At 35.5% G+C, this 18,867-nt stretch overlaps 2 protein-coding genes across 4 annotated transcripts in view; one reads left to right on the top strand and one right to left on the bottom strand.

The window, feature by feature from the left end:
* Positions 1–12,912, top strand: part of LOC127180754 (granule associated Rac and RHOG effector protein 1-like) — a 37,584-nt gene extending 24,672 nt beyond the window's left edge. For all 3 annotated transcript variants that reach the window (XM_051135014.1, XM_051135012.1, XM_051135013.1), the window contains exons 5-14: positions 1,046–1,141; positions 1,491–1,652; positions 2,800–2,958; positions 4,556–4,653; positions 5,746–5,871; positions 6,050–7,074; positions 8,773–8,938; positions 9,088–9,225; positions 9,323–9,401; positions 10,898–12,912. In XM_051135014.1, the coding sequence (XP_050990971.1) occupies positions 1,046–1,141; positions 1,491–1,652; positions 2,800–2,958; positions 4,556–4,653; positions 5,746–5,871; positions 6,050–7,074; positions 8,773–8,938; positions 9,088–9,225; positions 9,323–9,401; positions 10,898–11,227 (2,379 nt within the window). In that variant the 3' untranslated portion in view covers positions 11,228–12,912. The remainder of the gene's footprint in view (positions 1–1,045; positions 1,142–1,490; positions 1,653–2,799; positions 2,959–4,555; positions 4,654–5,745; positions 5,872–6,049; positions 7,075–8,772; positions 8,939–9,087; positions 9,226–9,322; positions 9,402–10,897) is intronic.
* Positions 12,913–13,267: 355 nt separating this feature from the next.
* ss18l2 (ss18, like 2) lies at positions 13,268–17,226 on the bottom strand. Its single transcript, XM_051135015.1, has 4 exons — positions 16,954–17,226; positions 13,827–13,903; positions 13,601–13,748; positions 13,268–13,434 (listed from the first exon to the last, which is right to left on the bottom strand). Exons 1-3 carry the CDS (start codon positions 17,020–17,022, stop codon positions 13,643–13,645), a joined length of 252 nt encoding a protein of 83 aa, XP_050990972.1. The 5' UTR covers positions 17,023–17,226; the 3' UTR covers positions 13,268–13,434; positions 13,601–13,642.
* Between the last annotated feature and the right edge of the window lie 1,641 nt (positions 17,227–18,867).

The following is an 18,867-nucleotide window of genomic DNA, read 5'->3' as shown; positions in this document are numbered from 1 at the left end:
TTAATCATTTAAAATGTAATACAATGTAGTATGATAACTTATTCTTTAAGTTAATTAGACCCTGGAACACAAAACCATTCATAAGGGTCCATTTTTTGAAACTGAGATTTATACATCATCTGAAATGTGAATAAATAAGCTTTCCATTGATGTATGGTTTGTTAGGATAAGACAATATTTGGCCGAGATACAGCTATTAGAAAATCTGCAAAAATAGCAATCTGAGGGTGCAAAAAAATCAAAATATTGAGAAAATCGCCTTTAAAGTTGTCCAGATGAAGTTCTTAGCAGTGTATATTACTAATCAAAAATTAAGTTTTGATATATTTACAATAGGAAATTCACAAAGTATCTTCATGGAACATGATCTTTACTTAATATCCTAATGATTTTTGGCATAAAAGAAAAAAAAAATTATAATTTTGACCAATATAATTGTTGGCTATTGCTACAAATACACCTGTGCTACTTAAAACAATTCCGAAAAAGTATTTTGTTTTATTGTTACATAAACGTGTCATTTTCACCCACATTTTGACATTTTTTCATGTTAGACATGAAACAGCAGACCCTTTACTTGCACTTTATATGCTTTCTGTGGATATAAAATCACTTTTGTAAATTTAATTTGATGCAAACACCAAAATAATCTACTCTTATTTTTAAAAGCCTTTTCATTATCTGTTTGTTTAATTGCGAAAAAAGTTGTATTACCTAGTATTTGATTTATATGACATGCTGTAAACGGTGTTCATAACATGCTATAATAGCGTTTATATCAGCTCATATTATTGAAGTACATGTAATATTTTTACTTTGAAGAATTTGATACTTTGTAAGTGAAATGTTACAAGCTGATCACAATGATGAAAACTTAAAACAAGCAGTCACCAGTCACACGATTTGATATAGATATGTGCATTATCAAGTTGATAAAATGTTAGAAAAATAATTTCTTTTTCTGTTTATAATGAGGCTTATTTTGTGCCACGACTGACCCACTGACATTAATATGTCTGTGTTTGTGTCTGTGTACGTGTTGCAGGCGTATAAAGTGGCGTTAGACTCTTTGGGTCACAGTGAGTACGCGCTGAAGGCCGGATTTCACCTTAATCCCAAATCAGTGGAAGCAGCTTTGCAGGTATGTTTGCCGTGTGTGGAATTACATCTTAGTGCAGATTAAAGCTGCTTTCTGGATGTTCGTGTGTTCAAAGGTCGCACAGAAACAGACGTTTGCCTGTCCACATCAAGTGTGATCCACTGTGCATCGTATTCTGGATAAGAACTTTTCGTTTGCACAGGAGGAAACCGTCTGACAACCATCCTCTTGCACTTCTTTTACTCATTGCCTTAAATAAAACTGAACATTTTAACCTTTTACTTATCGCTCATTTTGCAGCCTGTTACTTGGAAACATGACTTTGTATTTGTGTCTCCGCAGGCGTGTGTATTTGGGTTAGTCATGTGATTTCACTGTGTGTGTTTTTCAGGGCTGCTGCAGTGACGCTGAGGCCCAGCAGGCCGGTCGCTTTCACACCACGTCTCAGCCCATCCAGTGTGAATTACCCACAATCCCTGTCCAGATTGGCTCTCATCTGCTCCGAGGAGTTTCCTTCAATGAAAGTGCATCAGATAACCTCAAGCTTAAAACGGTACTCAGAACACACACTTATGAATAATGACTAGAGATTGGAAGAGATCCCAGCTGGAAAAGTTTTCCATGAAAGCAAGTACAAAAATAAGAAAGGATAAAACTAGCTGAAACATGCACATCTCAGATTGTTGGTTTTACTCATTTGTGAAGATTTCTGACTCATGTTTCATATATAAAACAAGAAATTAGTTTTTTGTAAGACTAGTTTAGCAGTTTTTCATTATTTTCATGACAAGTAAGGAGGTTTTTCTCTAAATGCAATGCACACTACTGTTCAAAAGTTTGGGGTTAGTAAGATTTTTCAGCAGCGATGCATTAAATATATCAAAAGTGGCAGTAAAGACAGTTATAATGTTATAAAAATATTTCTTTTTCAAATAAATGTTCTTTTAAACCTTAAAATATAAAGAAGCACAGCTGATTTCAACATTGATAATAATCAAATCAACATATTAGAGTGATTTCTGAAGGATCATGTGACACTGAAGAATAATGATGCTCAAAATTCAGCTTTGATCACAGAAATAAATTACATTTTAACAGATATTCATATACAAAGCAGTTTTTTGAAACTGTAATACTATTTCAAAATTTTACATATTTTTGATTAATTAAATGCAGCCTTAGTGAGCAGAAGAGACTTCAAAACACCAAGAAACATTCTGACCCCAAACAGCTGTTGTTAGAATTTCTCTTATGATTTTTATTTAACGCTTTTTTGATGTACCAAACTGTTGGAAAGCTACCCAAGTTACTCAGATTGATACTTTGTAACACAAGGATGGATTAAATTGATCAAAAGTGTCAGTAAAGACATTTATAATGTTACAAAAGATTTCTATTTCAAATAAATGCTGTTCTTTTGAACTTTCTGTTCATCTGATCTAATGATGCTGAAAATTCAGCTTTGATCACAGAAATCAATTACATTTTAACGTATATTCACATAGAAAACTGCTATTTTAAAGTATAATAATATTTCACATTTTTACAGTATTTTTGATCAAATAAATGCAGCCTTGGTGAGCAGAAGAGACTTTCAGAAACATCTTATCGATCTCAAATTTTTAAATGGTAGTGTACAGGAAAACATTCATGCATATTACAGAATCATCTAATTTCTTCTGATGAAACCTCTTTCCCAGCATGCCGTGCTGCAGCTGATCAAGGATGCGGTGGATCAGAACGGTGTGGCCGTGCGGGACGATTCCCCCGTCACAGAGGTGCTAAACCAGGTGTGTCCCTCCAGCTGGAGAGGAGCCTGTAAGACGGCCGTTCAGCTGCTGTTTGGACAGGCTGGACTGGTGAGTTGAACGTGTTTGACTAACGACATACAGTCTGAACCACATTGCAGCTTATTTCAGACAAGGATGGGCCACTTGGAAGACATGCGTGAAACCATCAACCACTTTTTTGTGTCGCATTTGCATTTATGCATTTATCCAAAGCGACTTGCATTGCAGATAGTCACAAGGTAATTTTCATTTTTGGGTGAACTATACCTTTAACGCATTCAAGGCAGTTTGTTTGATCAGTTTATCAGTGATGTTTAGAAATGGGTGCATAACAACAAAAAACTGTAGTTTTTAGTTCTGCGTAGGACTCATTTTTGTTTGCATTATTTCTTTTTTTTCTTTTTATTTTTTAATCAATACGTAATAACTTTCTATCAACCAACATTAACCTATAATGTCCGGTCCAGAAAAGTGTTATTTTAGTATCATTAAGATCCTATTAATGATTTTTTTTTTTAAATAAACATTCTTTTAATTTCAAATTTAAAGTTGTATTTATTTATTTATTTATTTATTTATTTATTTATTTTATTATTATTATTATTATTATTATTATTATTATTATTATTATTATTTTTATTATTAGTGCTGGGCAACAATTAATCGCGATTAGTTGCATTCAAAATAAAAGTTTTTGTGTACATAATATATGTGTCTGTATTATGTATATTTATTGTTTGTATATATAAAGCCACACCAATACAGTATATATTTTTTAAAAATTAACATTTTTTACAGCATTTACATGTATATATTTATATTCATAATAATTTATTGTACATAATTATTAAAATTAATTTTATATTCATTTTACATATTTTATATTAATATATTTTTTATTTTATTTTATTTATTTATTTTACAGTTTTTGGAGCTACTTTGTACTTTCTACCTTTTTGTAATTACATCTATAATTCATTTCTGTAGCAGCAGTTAAAGTGGTTGAAGACACCTAATGTAAAGTGGGACCCAGTTTTTTTATTTTAATCTTAACTTTAGTTTTTCAGTACATATTGTTACTTTTTTTTTTTTTTTTTTTTTTTTTTTTTTTAATAACCCTGATATTCCAGAATATTTTTATTAACTCACTGTCAGCAGTGTTCACACGGAAGAAAGAATGAAAGCCTGGAAAATGCCTCCGGCTACAGGAAAATGATTTGTGAATAATCATAAAGCGTTGCCATGACGCTGTTTCTGTCCTTGCCTTGTGTGTGGTCAGAGTGACCGTGACCTTTGGGCGTGTGTGTGTTTTCGGTGGAGAGTCGCCGTCAGTTGAGTCACATTGAGGATACACCTGCGCTATTAATAACAATAGCCCACTTCCTGTTTGATAGGAAACGCCCTCTCCGTTTCAAACGCGGCTTCACGGACTCTTTTCAAGAACTGTGGGAAATGTTCCATTTGTGTTTTCGGGTGGAAACGGCTCTGACAGTGATGAAAAGTCGGGCTCTGGGGCTCTCAAGCGTCCAGTTGGCATTAGTTTGACTGAGAAATGATTGATTGTGATCACTGGATGAGCAATGCATGATTTATACTGACAGATATTCATGACAGTGTATGGAGTACACTTGATAAACCTGATGTGTGTGTGTGTGTGTGCACGCAGGTTGTGGTCGACACAGCTCAGATTGAGAATAAGGAAGCTTACGCCCCTCAGATCTCTCTTGAAGGATCTAGAGTTGTGATCCAGGTTCCCTCTACATGGTGAGTGTTATACAGTGATATTTATAGTAATTATAGCAGTTGATTAAATCTCAATAGCACCGAAAGTAGATCTGTGTCCTCTATGGCTGCAGGTTACTAGAGTTCAATTTGCTTTATTTATCATTTATTCAAAGTAGAGATGACTAATGTTGCGTGAATAAAATGAACCATTATGCTCTTAATGAAGACATTAACCTCTGTTAATTTGGGTCAATCTGAGTCAGTTTCAGGAAAAGCATCTTCTTTTTTATTATATGTCAAACCGAAAGCAGTTAAACAATTGCTGTATTTTTATATCGTTGTACGAAAAACATTGTTAAATTGTGTGTGTATGTATATATATGTATATATATATATATATATATATATATATATATATATATATATATATATATATATATATATATATATATATATATATATATATATATATAGTATTTTTTTTCAAAATCTAAATGAAATAAAATAATAATAAATTCTAAAATAAAATATATTAAAAATAAAAAATTAAACAAAAATAAAATAATAAAATGATAAATTAAGAATGTAAAAAAAATTGATGTTGAAATTAATTTTTTAAATCTAAAATAAAATTAAAAAAAATTATAAAAAAAATAAAATAATACAATATAAAATAAAAATCTTAAATCTTTAAAATCTTAAAAAAAAATTAAATATAAAAAAATTAAATAAATAAATAAAATGAAATAAAATAAAATTAATGTTGAAATCTAATTTTCTAAATCTAAAATAAAATATGAAAATTTGAAATAAATAAAACTTAAAATAAAAATAAAATGCTAAAATAAAAAAATATAAAAAATCTATTTTAAAAAATAAAATATAAATAAATAAAATAAAATGATAAAGTAATAATGTAAAATAAAGTTAATAATGTTGAAATCGAATTATCTAAATCTAAAATAAAATAAAATAAACTAATAAAATAATAATAACAATAATTAAATAATAATAATAAAATATATTTAAATAATTAAAAAATAAAATAAAATAAAATGATAAAGTAATAATGTAAAATAAATCAATGTAAATTCAAATCTAATTTTCTAAATCTGCTTTTTTGTCTTGCAGGTGTCTGAAGGAGGATCCAGCGACAATGTCTCTTCTGCAGCGCAGTCTGGATCCAGAGAAGACCCTCGGCCTGGTGGATGTGCTCTACACGGCTGTGTTCGACCTCCAGCGCTGGAAAGAGCGCAAGTCAGTGTCAGCATTAGTAATGCAATCAAATTATTACAAAAACACTAACTAAAATTAAAATGGAAAAGATAAAAATAAAAAAAATTCAGAATTTTAATAAAAACTATTATAGTATCTCCATGATACTAAAATAAAACAGATTGAAGATGTATTTGTTTGCTGGTGTTTCTGTGTGCAGGGAACAGACTTTGCCCACCATTCAGATCCAGCTACAGCGAGACACGACTGATTACGGCGGCCCCGTCGATCTTCCTCCCGGGAACAGTACCAAATCCTCCGGCGGCCTCCCTAAAACGATCTCCAAACTCACCTCACGCTTCACCAAGAAAACCTCGTCCAACTCGAGCGCGGGCGGCAGTTACTCCATCCCCAGCACCCCGTCAAGGAGCAGCGGCAGCTCGGACGACAAATCCGGACGCCTGCACAGCATCCTGCAGATGAGCAGCATGCCGTGCACGCCCGACCCAAGCCACGCGCAGATCGCCAACGGTGCGTCCGCAGACGAGCAGGGCATGAACCTGCCCACCGACCAGGAGATGCAAGATGTCATCGACTTCCTATCGGGGTTCAACATGGGGAAATCCCAGCAGGCATCTCCGCTGGTGAAGAGGAGGAACTCTGTGGCGTCTACGAATGCGGCCGACTTGAAACCACCCAGTGGAGCGGCTCCAACGTCCTCGCAGTCTCAAGTCGCTCAAGTGTTGGCGCAAACCTTGCAACAACCTACACAGCAGCAGCAACAACAGCAGCAGCAGCAACAACAGCAACTTCCTTCAACGCCAAAACAGCAGCAAACGCAGCCGCAGTCGCAGCCGACCTCGCAGGCCCTGCCGTTCTACCAGCATCTCTTGCAGCCGATCGGTCAGCCGCAGCAGCAGCCGCAGCAAACGGCGCCGGTTTCCCCTCAGCTCTCTTCCCAGCAGCCCCCGCAGGCGAGAGCTCCCAGTAAGTGGCCGCAGGGTCCTTTAGGAGGGCTCTCGCCCATCGGGCCCTTGACGCAGTGGCCCGCCCCGGGTCTGCCGGACCTAAGCTCTGACCTCTACAGTCTGGGGCTGGTCAGCACATACATGGACAGCATGATGTCTGAGATGCTCGGCCACAAGCCCCCACAGGGACCACGCAACAACACCTGGCCCAACAGAGACCAAAGTGACCAGAGTCTGTTCGGGGTGTTGGGAGACTCTATGCCCTTTGACCCTGCAGGTGAGTAGAGACTGGTCAGTTCAGAGGGGTTTATCATAGGTTTGGTTGTGGTAGAGTAGCATAGTAGCATAGAACTCTGCAGCATAGATGAGAATGACTGATTATTTTATGTTTTATGATATTTTTAGTAATTTTTATTTAAATCTGTTTAGTAGTTTAGATTTAATACTTTTAATTTTAACTTTGTGTTTTTTTTTGTTGTTGTTGGTTTTTAACTACTTTTTTTGTTTGTTTGTTTATTTTGAGTTCAGTTTGAATAATTTTGTACTTAATTTATCTGTATTTATTTTATTATATTTTTAGTTATATTTTAGTTATCTTTTTTTGTTTGTTTTAATATTTAGCTTAGTTTTAATATTTTCAATTAACTTATTTTTACATTTTTGAAAACATTTAAAAATTTATTTTAATTTCAGTTTACTTAATCAATTTATTTTATTATATTTTTAGTTATATTTTATTTTTATATATTTTTTAATGTTTAGCTTTTCAGCAATTTTTAGCAGTCATTTTGTTTTTACTTTTTTTTTTAAATAAACTTTAAAATTAATTTTAATTTATTTTGTTTTCCATTGTTGTCATTTTCATAATTTATTTTATATGATTTATTTTATTATATTTTTAGTTCAAAATTTTTGTTTAAGTTTTAATATTTTAATATTTAGCTTCTATTTAATATTTTAAATTTTAACTTTGCAAACTTTGAAATCTTTTTATAATTTATATATATTTTGATTTCGGATTTAGTAATTTTCATACTTAATCAATTTATTTTTATTTTTCATTTTATTATACTTTTTGTTATATTTTATGTTTTTAGTATACATTTTAATATTTAGCTTAGATTTAATGTTTTCAATTAACTTTGTCATTTTGTTTTTACGTTTTTGAAAACTTTAAGATTTATTTTTATTTTTGATTTTAGTTTTGGTGATTTTCATACTTGTTTCATAATTATTTTATTATATTTCTATGTTTTATTTATATCTTTTTTTAGTATAAGTTTTGATATTTAATATTTAGCTAAGATTCAGTATTTATTTTATAACTTTATTTCAGTTATAAATCTATATATCTCAGTGCTATTTTTATTCATTTAAAGCAGCCATTTTACTTTAAATATTATCATATACTTATATTTTTGTGCTATTACTGATGTACTATTGTTAGTGTTTTTTGTTTTTTTTGATTGTCAACACATATATACTTTTTGAGCTCATATTACCCAAGACCTTGTATTGTTAAAAAATGAAAGACTGAAGCCATCACATACATTTTAAATGTATGAAACGGTGATCTATGCGTTTATATAGCACTTAATTAATTGCATTACTTTTATTACAATATTTTCTTCATAATCAATTGCTCTGAAAGAATGCATCTAATTGACACTGTATTTTTAATATAATGAATTTAGTTTGATGCAAACACTTAAATGCATGCAACGAGGGGTTGTCACATCACAACACAATTGCATTGCTTATTCAAAAGTGTTTTCTCATTAGTGCATAGTTGAATATGCCGTGGGTTTTATACTGTGTGAATGTTACTGTGGTGCAGCAGGTCACTTTAGTGCATTACTGGTGTGTATGTATGTGTGTGTTGGACTCTATTATGTGTTTTTGCTGTGCTGGACAGTTTAAACAAAGAGCAGGACAAAGCGACACACATCACTCTCTCTCTCTGTCTCTCCATCAGTGGGCTCAGATCCAGAGTTTGCGCGTTATGTTGCCGGGGTCAATCAGGCCATGCAGCAGAAACGACAGGCGCAGCATGTTCGTCGGCCCAGCAACACCCGCAGTAACTGGCCACACCCAGACGAGCAGCACCGGGGCTGGACACACCCTGAGTACTACAACGAGGGGTAAGAGACGCTCTGACCAATCACAGCACATCATCCCATCCACAATGAATTATTTCAGTTGTCCACTGTGTGTCTTATTACTTAGTTAAATCCAGTAGCGTCCAACTACATGTTGATACAGATTTTTTTGTTTGTTTGTTTTTGAGCAGGGAAGCGGTCAACAGTGGCTGGTCAGCCAATCAGGGGGATTCGGCCAGTTCGAGTGACGAGACGTCCTCAGCCAATGGGGACAGTCTGTTCTCCATGTTCTCTGGACCTGACCTGGTGGCGGCTGTTAAACAAAGACGGTAACAAACATTCACTTTGTTTATCAGACACTTTCATCTGAAGTGATTTGTCACATTCGACATGAGTGTGTCTCTCACGTTGAGTATGTTTTTTTAGGAAACACAGCTGTGGTGAACAGGAAGTGTGCACTCTGCCCTCTCCTCCACTTCACCACGCCAGTGACGACAGTAACCAGGTACTAATAACTCTGATGCCACTTCAACTAATAAACACCCACATGTATATTCCATCATAATAAGAGGTGGAGTTTGACAGTGGATGTTTTCTCATGCAGCTGTTACTGTAAATATGTTTTGTTTATCCAATTTGAAAACATTTTATTTAGAAATCATATGTAAACTGGATGCTTTAAAATTTACTTGATAGTTTTGCATCTTAAGAGTTTGAGCCAATTATGAAGTTGATCCAGTTAGTCAGCTCTTGCTGCATGAGTCAATTGTCTTTCCGCAAAAATAAAATAAACAACCTTGTATTCATAGTTACAGCCCCATGCATGTCAAATTTTTAATAATATACTATATTTGTAACTTATCCTATTAAACACAATTTCTGATTATTAAACACAATTTTCTGATGTTGCATAACGTCAGATGCCAGGAAATGGCATCACAGAAAAGACTCTGATCTGATCTTAAAGTATCAAATCATTTCATTTTGATTTGTTTATTATTACAGTTATTTCAGATGTTGTTGAATGTAAAAACCCCAAGAAAACTTCATGATCTTTTTTAAAGTAAATTACTATTATTAAAAAAACATTTAAATAACATCAGACCACCAGGAATACGAAGATGTGCAAGGAAGTGCAAAGAATGCAAGGTCATGGGTTCAGTTCTCCTGTCGTGGGTTCGAATCCCAGGATGCAAAGTCATGGCTTTGATTCCTAGAATGCAGGGACATGGGTTTGATTCCCAGGTCACTGTTTCGATTCCCATGATGCAAGGTCATAGGTTCAGTTCCCAGGATGCAGGATTATGGGTTCGATGCCCAGGTCATGGGTTTGATTCCCAGGATGCAAGGTTATAAGTTTGAATCCCAGGTCTCTGGTTTGATTCCCATGATGCAAGGTCATGGGTTCAATTCCCAGGATGCAAGATTATGGGTTCGATACCCAGGTCATGGGTTTGATTCCCAGGATACAAGGTCATGGGTTTTATTCCCATGTCATGGGTTCAATTCCCAGAATGCAAGGACATGGGTTTGATTCCCAGGTCACTGGTTCGATTCCCATGATGCAAGGTCATGGGTTCAATGCCTAGGTCATGGGTTAATTTCCCAGAATGCAAGGTCATGGATTTGCCACATCATAGGTTTGATTCCCAGAATGCAAGGTCATTTGTTTGATTCCCATGTTATGGGTTTGATTGCCAGGATGCAAGGTTATGGGTTTGATTCGCACATCATGGGTTCATTTTCCATAATGCAAGATCATGAATTTGCCACGTCATGGTTTCGATTGCTAGGATGCAAGGTTATAGGTTTGATTAACAGGTTTTGGGTTTGATCCCCAGGATACAAGGTCATGGGTTTGATTCCCAGGATGCAAGGTCATGGGTTCAATTTCCAGGACTTTCATTGCATCCAAGGATGTATCTTGAATGCAGTGAAAGTCGCTTTGGATAAAATGCATGAATGTGAATGTAAATATGTCTTGTGTTCTTTGTGTTACAGGACAGCAAAACTAAAACCTGGCCTCCTAAAGCTCCCTGGCAGCACTCCTCGCACACCAACACCATGCCCAATCCCAGCTCTTCCCTCTACCAGATGACCATCCCCTCTAGCCAGTGGGGCGACTCCATGCAAATGCTGCAGTCTCCGGTGTGGTCGACAGCCAACGACTGCCCTCCATCCTCCGGGATCTCCTCCGGCTTCCCGTTCACGCAACAACAACAGCAGCAGCAGCAACAGCAGCAGGTTTCCCAGCACAAGATCCTGAGCAAAGGCTTCAAAACCTTCCCGCTCAAACCTGAGCATCGACCCTCGTACCTGCACCAGTACTGAGCTGGACCCGTGCTGGGAGAGGTCGCCGACCCTTTTCGTGTATTTTGAGTTTGAGTAACGCTCAGGATGTGAACCCAGATCAGCATTTAAAGGCTTTGAGCGGGACGCCACTGAGAGACTTCATAAAGGGGTTTCGGTCGTGTCGGGGCAGCGGAAGGATGTCGTTTTATTATCCGAACACGGCGACGTAGAAACCTAGCTGGGAGTGTTGATCTTGTGGTGTGCCGTGAACCTGGTCTAGACTCCAACCTTGTAAACTAGAAGTGTTTTTATAGGGCAATTTGCATTTAACATAGTGGTTCATAACATTTTTGTACACAGATGTGTGTCAAACATCCCCGAACAGAACTTAACTGCCTTCCACGCTGTCCAAATGATGCATGATTCATGTTAACAGCAGCTAGTCGGACCATTTCACTGGCGGCCGCATCGGCACGACTGAAGCCTTCAGTCTCGCGGCGGCGTTCGGCTTCGAGTTTACACGACTTTTTTTCGATATGCATGGCCACCGTGCTCACTCACAGCGCACTATCGCAGCCGCATTACGAAGATCCGGACGTCCCGGTCCGCTAACCGGACGTCCCACATTAACGATACTGTGTTTTAAATAGCTGTAACTGCCAAATGTCACGTGGGACGACCCGGACTGCAGCTCTCAGCTACTGTTCCATAGCTTGTAAATGACTCGAAAAAAAGAAACGAAAAGAACTATAAATAATTTACTTTTTATGAAGAGGCTTTGAGCAGGCTCGGCAGAAATATAATAATCATAGCAGAGGTGTAATTTGAAAGAAATACACTACTTTTTCAACATCTGAGAGATAAAAAAGATTAAAAATACAAATAAAAAAAAAAGGATGTTAGCAGTAACTTTGTGCCATGTTGTTTTGAATAGCACTTGCAGATATTTTCTCTAACCAAAGTATTGTTTAGAGGGGGGGAAATGGTGCTTGAAATACAAAAGAAATGCCGTTTGGGAGCCGTAGTAGTAGTTCTATATAGAAAGAAAAGAAAAAAACCCTTTTATTAAAACACAAACCCTTCTGTACGGTCAAACGTGTTCATTTTCCCATTGGCTTTCTTCAGAACAACACTAACACTTCCCATAAAAAAAAAAATAACATGTATTCCTTTCAAATACGATATATTTCTTGTACAAATATTGACAGTATTAATCTTATTTTTGTATTTTCTTACACATTATACCATTATTCTATAAGTTAGCATAATATAGGCTTATTATTAAGTAAAACATTATTTTCCCAAGATGTGAAGCACATTTTTTCTTTCCTACAGAGTTTAACTGTACCTTCTTTCTACAGAGGTTACCAAATACGCCATTATAAACACTAATAAATGGTTATGGTCGGATTGGGGTGGTTTTTTTTTTTTGTTTTTGTTTTTTTTGGTTATTTTGAGCCCAGATTCCTGTTGGTTTCTGTGGTCTCGGGCTGCATCCGAAAAGCCCAGAATGTTCATTTCGTGACGTTTGCCGATGCCAATGTTGCCTGTATTTATGATATGACCATGTTTTCTGAAAACTAACATACTTACCATGTTTACAGAGAATCGTTTGCTGTATATAAATATATCTTTTTATAGTTCTGTGCTTTGCACAATCAAAATGTAGGTTCGTTGCTTCGTCCGTGTTTTTCCTCCCAAACTGTTTCGGCATTTTTTTTTTTAAGATTAAACATCTTCGATGACCTTGGACTGTAACGCTCAACATTTCTCAGCTGTGTCAAAATGGTTTACTAGTGGCTTCAAAAAATAAAAGGAGTTTAAAAAAATAAAAAATAAAAAGAAAGAAATGACGTTGCCCTGACAGAAGACATGAGGGGCGACTGCTTGGCTTATGTTGCTTATTGTTCACTAGAGCTGGCAACTGATTATTTCCAAGTGTACCAGCAATGCAAAAAATAAATATATAACATAACGTCCGCTTTCGTTTTGTCTTTGATTCCTTTTGCATACATTCTTAGCATTCATATATGTAGATCCAAATGGAATTTGATTTGCATTTTCTGGAATATGGATTAAAACATGGTAAACTCTTCTGCTGCTTATATAAAAGTGCCAGTGTTTATTTGTGTTTTACACATTTATTATACAAAGCATTAAAGTAAAAACATTATGAAATTATGTACATAAAAACAATGTTTCCAGCAGGGACATCTGGAGTCTCTTTCCTCCCAGCCAATGCAGTTCTGTGGTTTAAAAACAATTTATTAGAATAAATAATAATTTAACAAATTATTATATTTTTAATAATTAAATATTAACAATATATTATAATTGATTAAATTATTAATTACAATTATATATGACATTTTTTTTGGCAATTATGTTTGGTGCAACTCCTGGTACACTCACATTTATTATGGCATGTTTACAATAGTCCTGTTAGCAGCAAATCTAATTGACTGTGTTGTCTGAGGTCTGCGTCTCCGGCAGGATCTCTGTGCTGGCGTCAGCTATGGTTCCCAAATACACGATGTTGCGGTGCAGAATCTGCTGGTATCTGTGAAGATGAAGAAGTATATACTTCAGTAAATGCACTAAAGCATCTGAAAAGAACAGATGCATGAAACTCACGTACTGCACACATTCAGTGGCGCGGCCCTTCTGCAGATACTCTGTGATGCATCGCACCAGCTGATCGTTCTCATCCAGGAGCTGGAAAACACAATGCCAATCAGTTAGTAGTCTGACTTTAGTAAACAGTTTAACATACTGTACTTGTGTAGGTTAATATATATTTTTTTGCACCAGAGATATGTTATTTCAAACCCATTTCAACAGTCTGTTTGTGCAACTGTAGCTTTAACATTTATGTAAATGACAAACTTGCAATAATTGAATATGTTAAATAACACAAATATCCTTTATTTAATTATAATGTATTACCCCGATGCCTTTGCTACTGATCTTGGTTGAACTATTCAACCGTACCTATAAGAAAAATTTACTTTAGATAAACTAAATTTGTTTAATTTTTCTATTGCTGAATCTGCCAAAAAACACACTTTTTTTAATTAAAAACAAACAAGCAAGACCAGCCCAGTAACGCAATGAATGCATCACTATCCATAAAAAGTAACTAAGTAGTGCAATTAGTTACTTTTTTAGGAAGTAATGCAACATTGTAATGCATTAGGCCGACTTTTTAAAATTAACTTTCCTCAGCATTGCTTAAACTTATAAATAATAAGTTTATGATTTTATCTTCCATACTGCTTGATGTTTGTTCCGTTAGTGTAGTTCTCTTTAATTTTCCTGTTTTGCAATAAATCTTAAATTATTAGCATGATTGTTTATAGCACAAAAACTTTAAAGATTGTTTTAATCTTACATTGAATTTAACTCACTTAAAAATTATTACATACTAAATGTTGAATGTGTGTTTTTACTCTTTTAATCAGAAAATAATGGTTATATTCTAAGTATTAAATTATTCGTGTTTTTATTATTTGAATCGGTCAGTAAACAGTTATTGGCAACTAGATAAAAAAGTTTGTCAAGACAAACTTTAAGTTGGCTTGAGAAAGCCAGACCAGAAAGTTTTAAAAAGTTTAAAAAGTGTAAGAAGTTTTCAGTCTGAAATAGTTTGAAGTTGAAAGTAGTTTTAAAAGGTTAAAGTTTGAATGCAGTCTGTCAGATAGATAGAGAGATAGTTAACATGTTAGCAACATTACCATTAGCAAGTTACTAGCATTTTGTTAGCACATTTTAACATGATTACTAAGTAGTTAGCATGTTGCTAGTCTGTTTCTAGCATTATTAGCATGTTGCTAGCATGTTTTAACAAGTTGTTAGCATGTTGCTAACATGTTTCTAACATAATTAGCATGTTGCTAGCATGATTGACGCGTTACTAGCATGATTAGCATGTTACTAGCATGTTTATAGCATGATTAACAGGTTGCTAGCATGTTTATAGCATGATTAGTGGGTTGGTACCATGTTTTAACAAGTTGTTAGCATGTTGCTAGCATGTTTTAACATGTTTCTAGCATGATTAACACATTACTAGCATGATTAACATGTTACTAGCATGTTTATAGCATGATTAACAGGTTGCTAACATGTTTCTAGCATAATTAGCATGTTACTAGCATGTTTATAGCATGATTAGCAGGTTGTTAGCATGTTTATAGCATGATTAGCAAGTTGCTAGCATGTTTCTACCATGATTAGTGGGTTGCTAGCACGTTTCTAGCATGATTAGCATGTTGCTAGCATGTTTTAACAAGTTGTTAGCATGTTGCTAACATGTTTCTAACATGATTAGCATGTTGCTAGCATGTTTCTAGCATGATTAGCACATGATTGATTAGCATGTTATTAGCATGTTTACAGCATGATTAGCAGGTTGCTAGCATGTTTCTAGCATGATTAGCACGTTACTAGCATGATTAGCATGTTACTAGCATGTTTATAGCATGATTAGCAGGTTGCTAGCATGTTTCTAGCATGATTAGCAAGTTGCTAACATGTTTCTGTCATGATTAGTGAGTTGCTAGCACGTTTCTAGCATGATTAGCATGTTGTTAGCATGATTAGCAAGTTGTTAGCATGTTGCTAGCATGTTACTAGTATGATTAACGTGTTGCTAGCACGTTTCTAGCATGATTACCAAGTTACTAGCATGTTGTTAGCATGATTCTAGCATGATTAGCAAGCTACTAGACTCTGACTCTGTTTGCTAGGCTAGTTGACAGATAGATGAATGAGTTTGAATGGATTCGAAATACAGTACATAGAAGGGAAGTTTGACTGAGTCTCAAAGGATTCTGGAAGTTTTGACAGTTGGAATTTGAAAAGTGTTGCTCATTTGAACATTCCGTCAATGTAAGTCTATGGGATTTTCCCCAGTTTTAAAGGTCATTTTTAGGAAAATCATAAGTCCGAACAGTTAGAAAAGATACAGCAACTAACTTCATATCAGTCTGAAGATCTGGGCTGAGTTTGTGGAGTTTGTAGAGTTAAAGCTCTAGGAGGAGTTAGAGTTAACAGTTTTAGTAATAATAATAATAATAATAATAATAATAATAATAATAATAATAAGTTTAAATAGCATATCAGTAAGTTAGCTTTCTCTCAAGCCAACTTAACCATTCACTAACAGGCGCGACTCTGGAACTTTCGCGTTCACACAGCAGGGCATAAATGGCGCGAATTCGTTTTCAAATCTCAACGGACAATCGCGCAGACCACCAAACTGACGGGAGCGGCTCCATAGAAAGACGGTGACCGGATCTAAAACCTTCACGAGACTTTCAGCTCATATCTGCGTGTCTGTAAGGTACCGAAAACACTCATCAACACACACGAGTATGACGTAACTAGTTGTCCAGTACTAGTAGTGTTGCCAACACTGTTGTCAGTGGTTGGTTTTCACGTCCGCGGGTTGAAGCGACTCCAATAACGTGATATTTAGTCCTGAAATGCGAATTCTACCAGGGGAACCCATACAAAAAACGTGTGTTTTACTCCCGGACGCGATTTTTACCGTGGGGCCCCCGCTGGAAACGCGATTCGGCTAATTCTGAGTAGCAATTGGGCGGGTTTTGTTTTGAAAACCTGGCAACCCTGTCCAGTACGGTTCTGCGAGTACTGAACACGCATGGCTCAGAGTTCGGTTATAAAATACGGTTATTTCTCTCATGAATAACCGAACTGTGTGTCTAACCGTGACCGTGTTAAGTAGTGAAATGGCCACTCACTCTTTGAATTGTCTCCTGGTTGATTTGCGCTTTTCCGCGCTGCCGTTTAGGAACAAAAACAACAGACATTTTACAGACTCCAAACTGAAAGCGGCGACGCGCCTCGCTCCGATTCAGTCCGACAGAGTGTTTAGATGAGAAACCGCTTCAGAAGTCCCAAACCCTCAGTAGCGAATCAATGAATTTCGGCATGTTATTGCGTGATCAACTCCATCTCCATCAGATACACTACTTTCTTCTGCTGGTCGGGTGTTTTTACTGACGCGTTTCACTACTGACACCTGCAGGTCACTGCAGCACTGACGCATTTTCTCTTCAGTTTTTAGCCAATATTTAGTACATAATACTGACATGAAATTGAAAACAATTCGCAAGTAACTTATACATAATGAAAGTTATGTATTACACAGAGCTGTTTCTCAACTATCAAACCACTGTTTAGAACTTAGCTGAAATATTTAAGTTTTTTGAAAGAACAGAAAAAAATGCTAAAATACAGACATGTACACTGACATTACACTGTGTGCAGAATTATTAGGCATGTTGATATTCTGGTCATATTTTTTTTCCAAACACATTTTACCAATTCCAAACCACATCAGTCTTAATAACTACTGTTAATTTTGTATTAAATCATTTATAAGTAATATGTAACTGTCTGTGAAGGCTGGAAGTGAAAAACTCCTTATATTCAGGTGTGCATAATTATTAGGCATGTTTTCTTTTACAGATAAAATGAGCCAAAAAAGATATTTAACCCAGACTGAAAAGTCCAAATTATTAAATGCCCATGAGAAGAATGCAATACTAATGCATTACAAGAATTTGCAAAGTTAAGGCTTGACCATTGGACAGCGAAATGCTTGTTGAGTTTGCATGGTCAGAAAAAACAGGTGGAGAAGAAAAGATGCATGTTAACTGCAAAAGAATTAGGAATTAAGGTGAAGAATTAGGTGTGACACCATCAGGAACCGTTTAGTCTCCAGCGCCACCATTTTCCAGAACTGCAACCTACCTGGAGTCTTCAGAAGTGCAATGTGTCAGGTTCTCAGAGACTTCACTTGGTAAAAAATCCTAAAAAAATGCCCCTGACTTAGTAAGAATAACAAGCTGACGTGTTGTGAAATACATGAAGACAGTTTTTTTTTTTTTTTATAGGCTTTATAGACAGATAAGTTGAGAGTGACTCTTGAAGGACAAGCATCACATTCTCTTGTACCTCTGATTCAAGAATTTATCTTCCAAAATCTGGCAGTACATTTTGGGAGTTCATGTTTAGTCTCCTATCCTGAAAAGTCTGACTTGCAGAGATGGACTAAAATGAACTCCCAAAACTTACTGCCAGATTTTGGAAGATAAATTCTTGAATCAGAGGTACAAGAGAATGTGATGCTTGTCCTTCAAGAGTCAAGAGTCTCAACTTATCTGTCTATAAAGCCTATAAAAAAAAAAAAAAAAAAAAAAAAAAAAACTGTCTTCATGTATTTTACAACACGTCAGCTTGTTATTCTTATTAAGTCAGGGGCATTTTTTAGGATTTTTTACCAAGCAAATTCTCTGAGAACCTGACACATTGTACTTCTGAAGACTCCAGGTAGGTTGCAGTTCTGGAAAATGGGGCGCTGGAGAACTGGAAACGGTTCCTGATGGTGTCACACCTAATTCTTCACCTTAATTCCTAATTCTTTTGCAGTTAACATGCATCTTTTCTTCTCCACCTGTTTTTTCTGACCATGCAAACTCAACAAGCATTTCGCTGTCCAATGGTCAAGCCTTAACTTTGCAAATTCTTGTAATGCATTAGTATTGCATTCTTCTCATGGGCATTTAATAATTTGGACTTTTCAGTCTGGGTTAAATATCTTTTTTGGCTCATTTTATCTGTAAAAGAAAACATGCCTAATAATTATGCAC

The sequence above is a fragment of the Labeo rohita genome, chromosome 18, assembly GCF_022985175.1.
Source record: "Labeo rohita strain BAU-BD-2019 chromosome 18, IGBB_LRoh.1.0, whole genome shotgun sequence".
Lineage (NCBI taxonomy): Eukaryota > Metazoa > Chordata > Actinopteri > Cypriniformes > Cyprinidae > Labeo > Labeo rohita.
The sequence above is the reverse complement of the archived record's forward strand: the minus strand, read 5'-3'. Positions and strand labels throughout refer to the sequence as shown.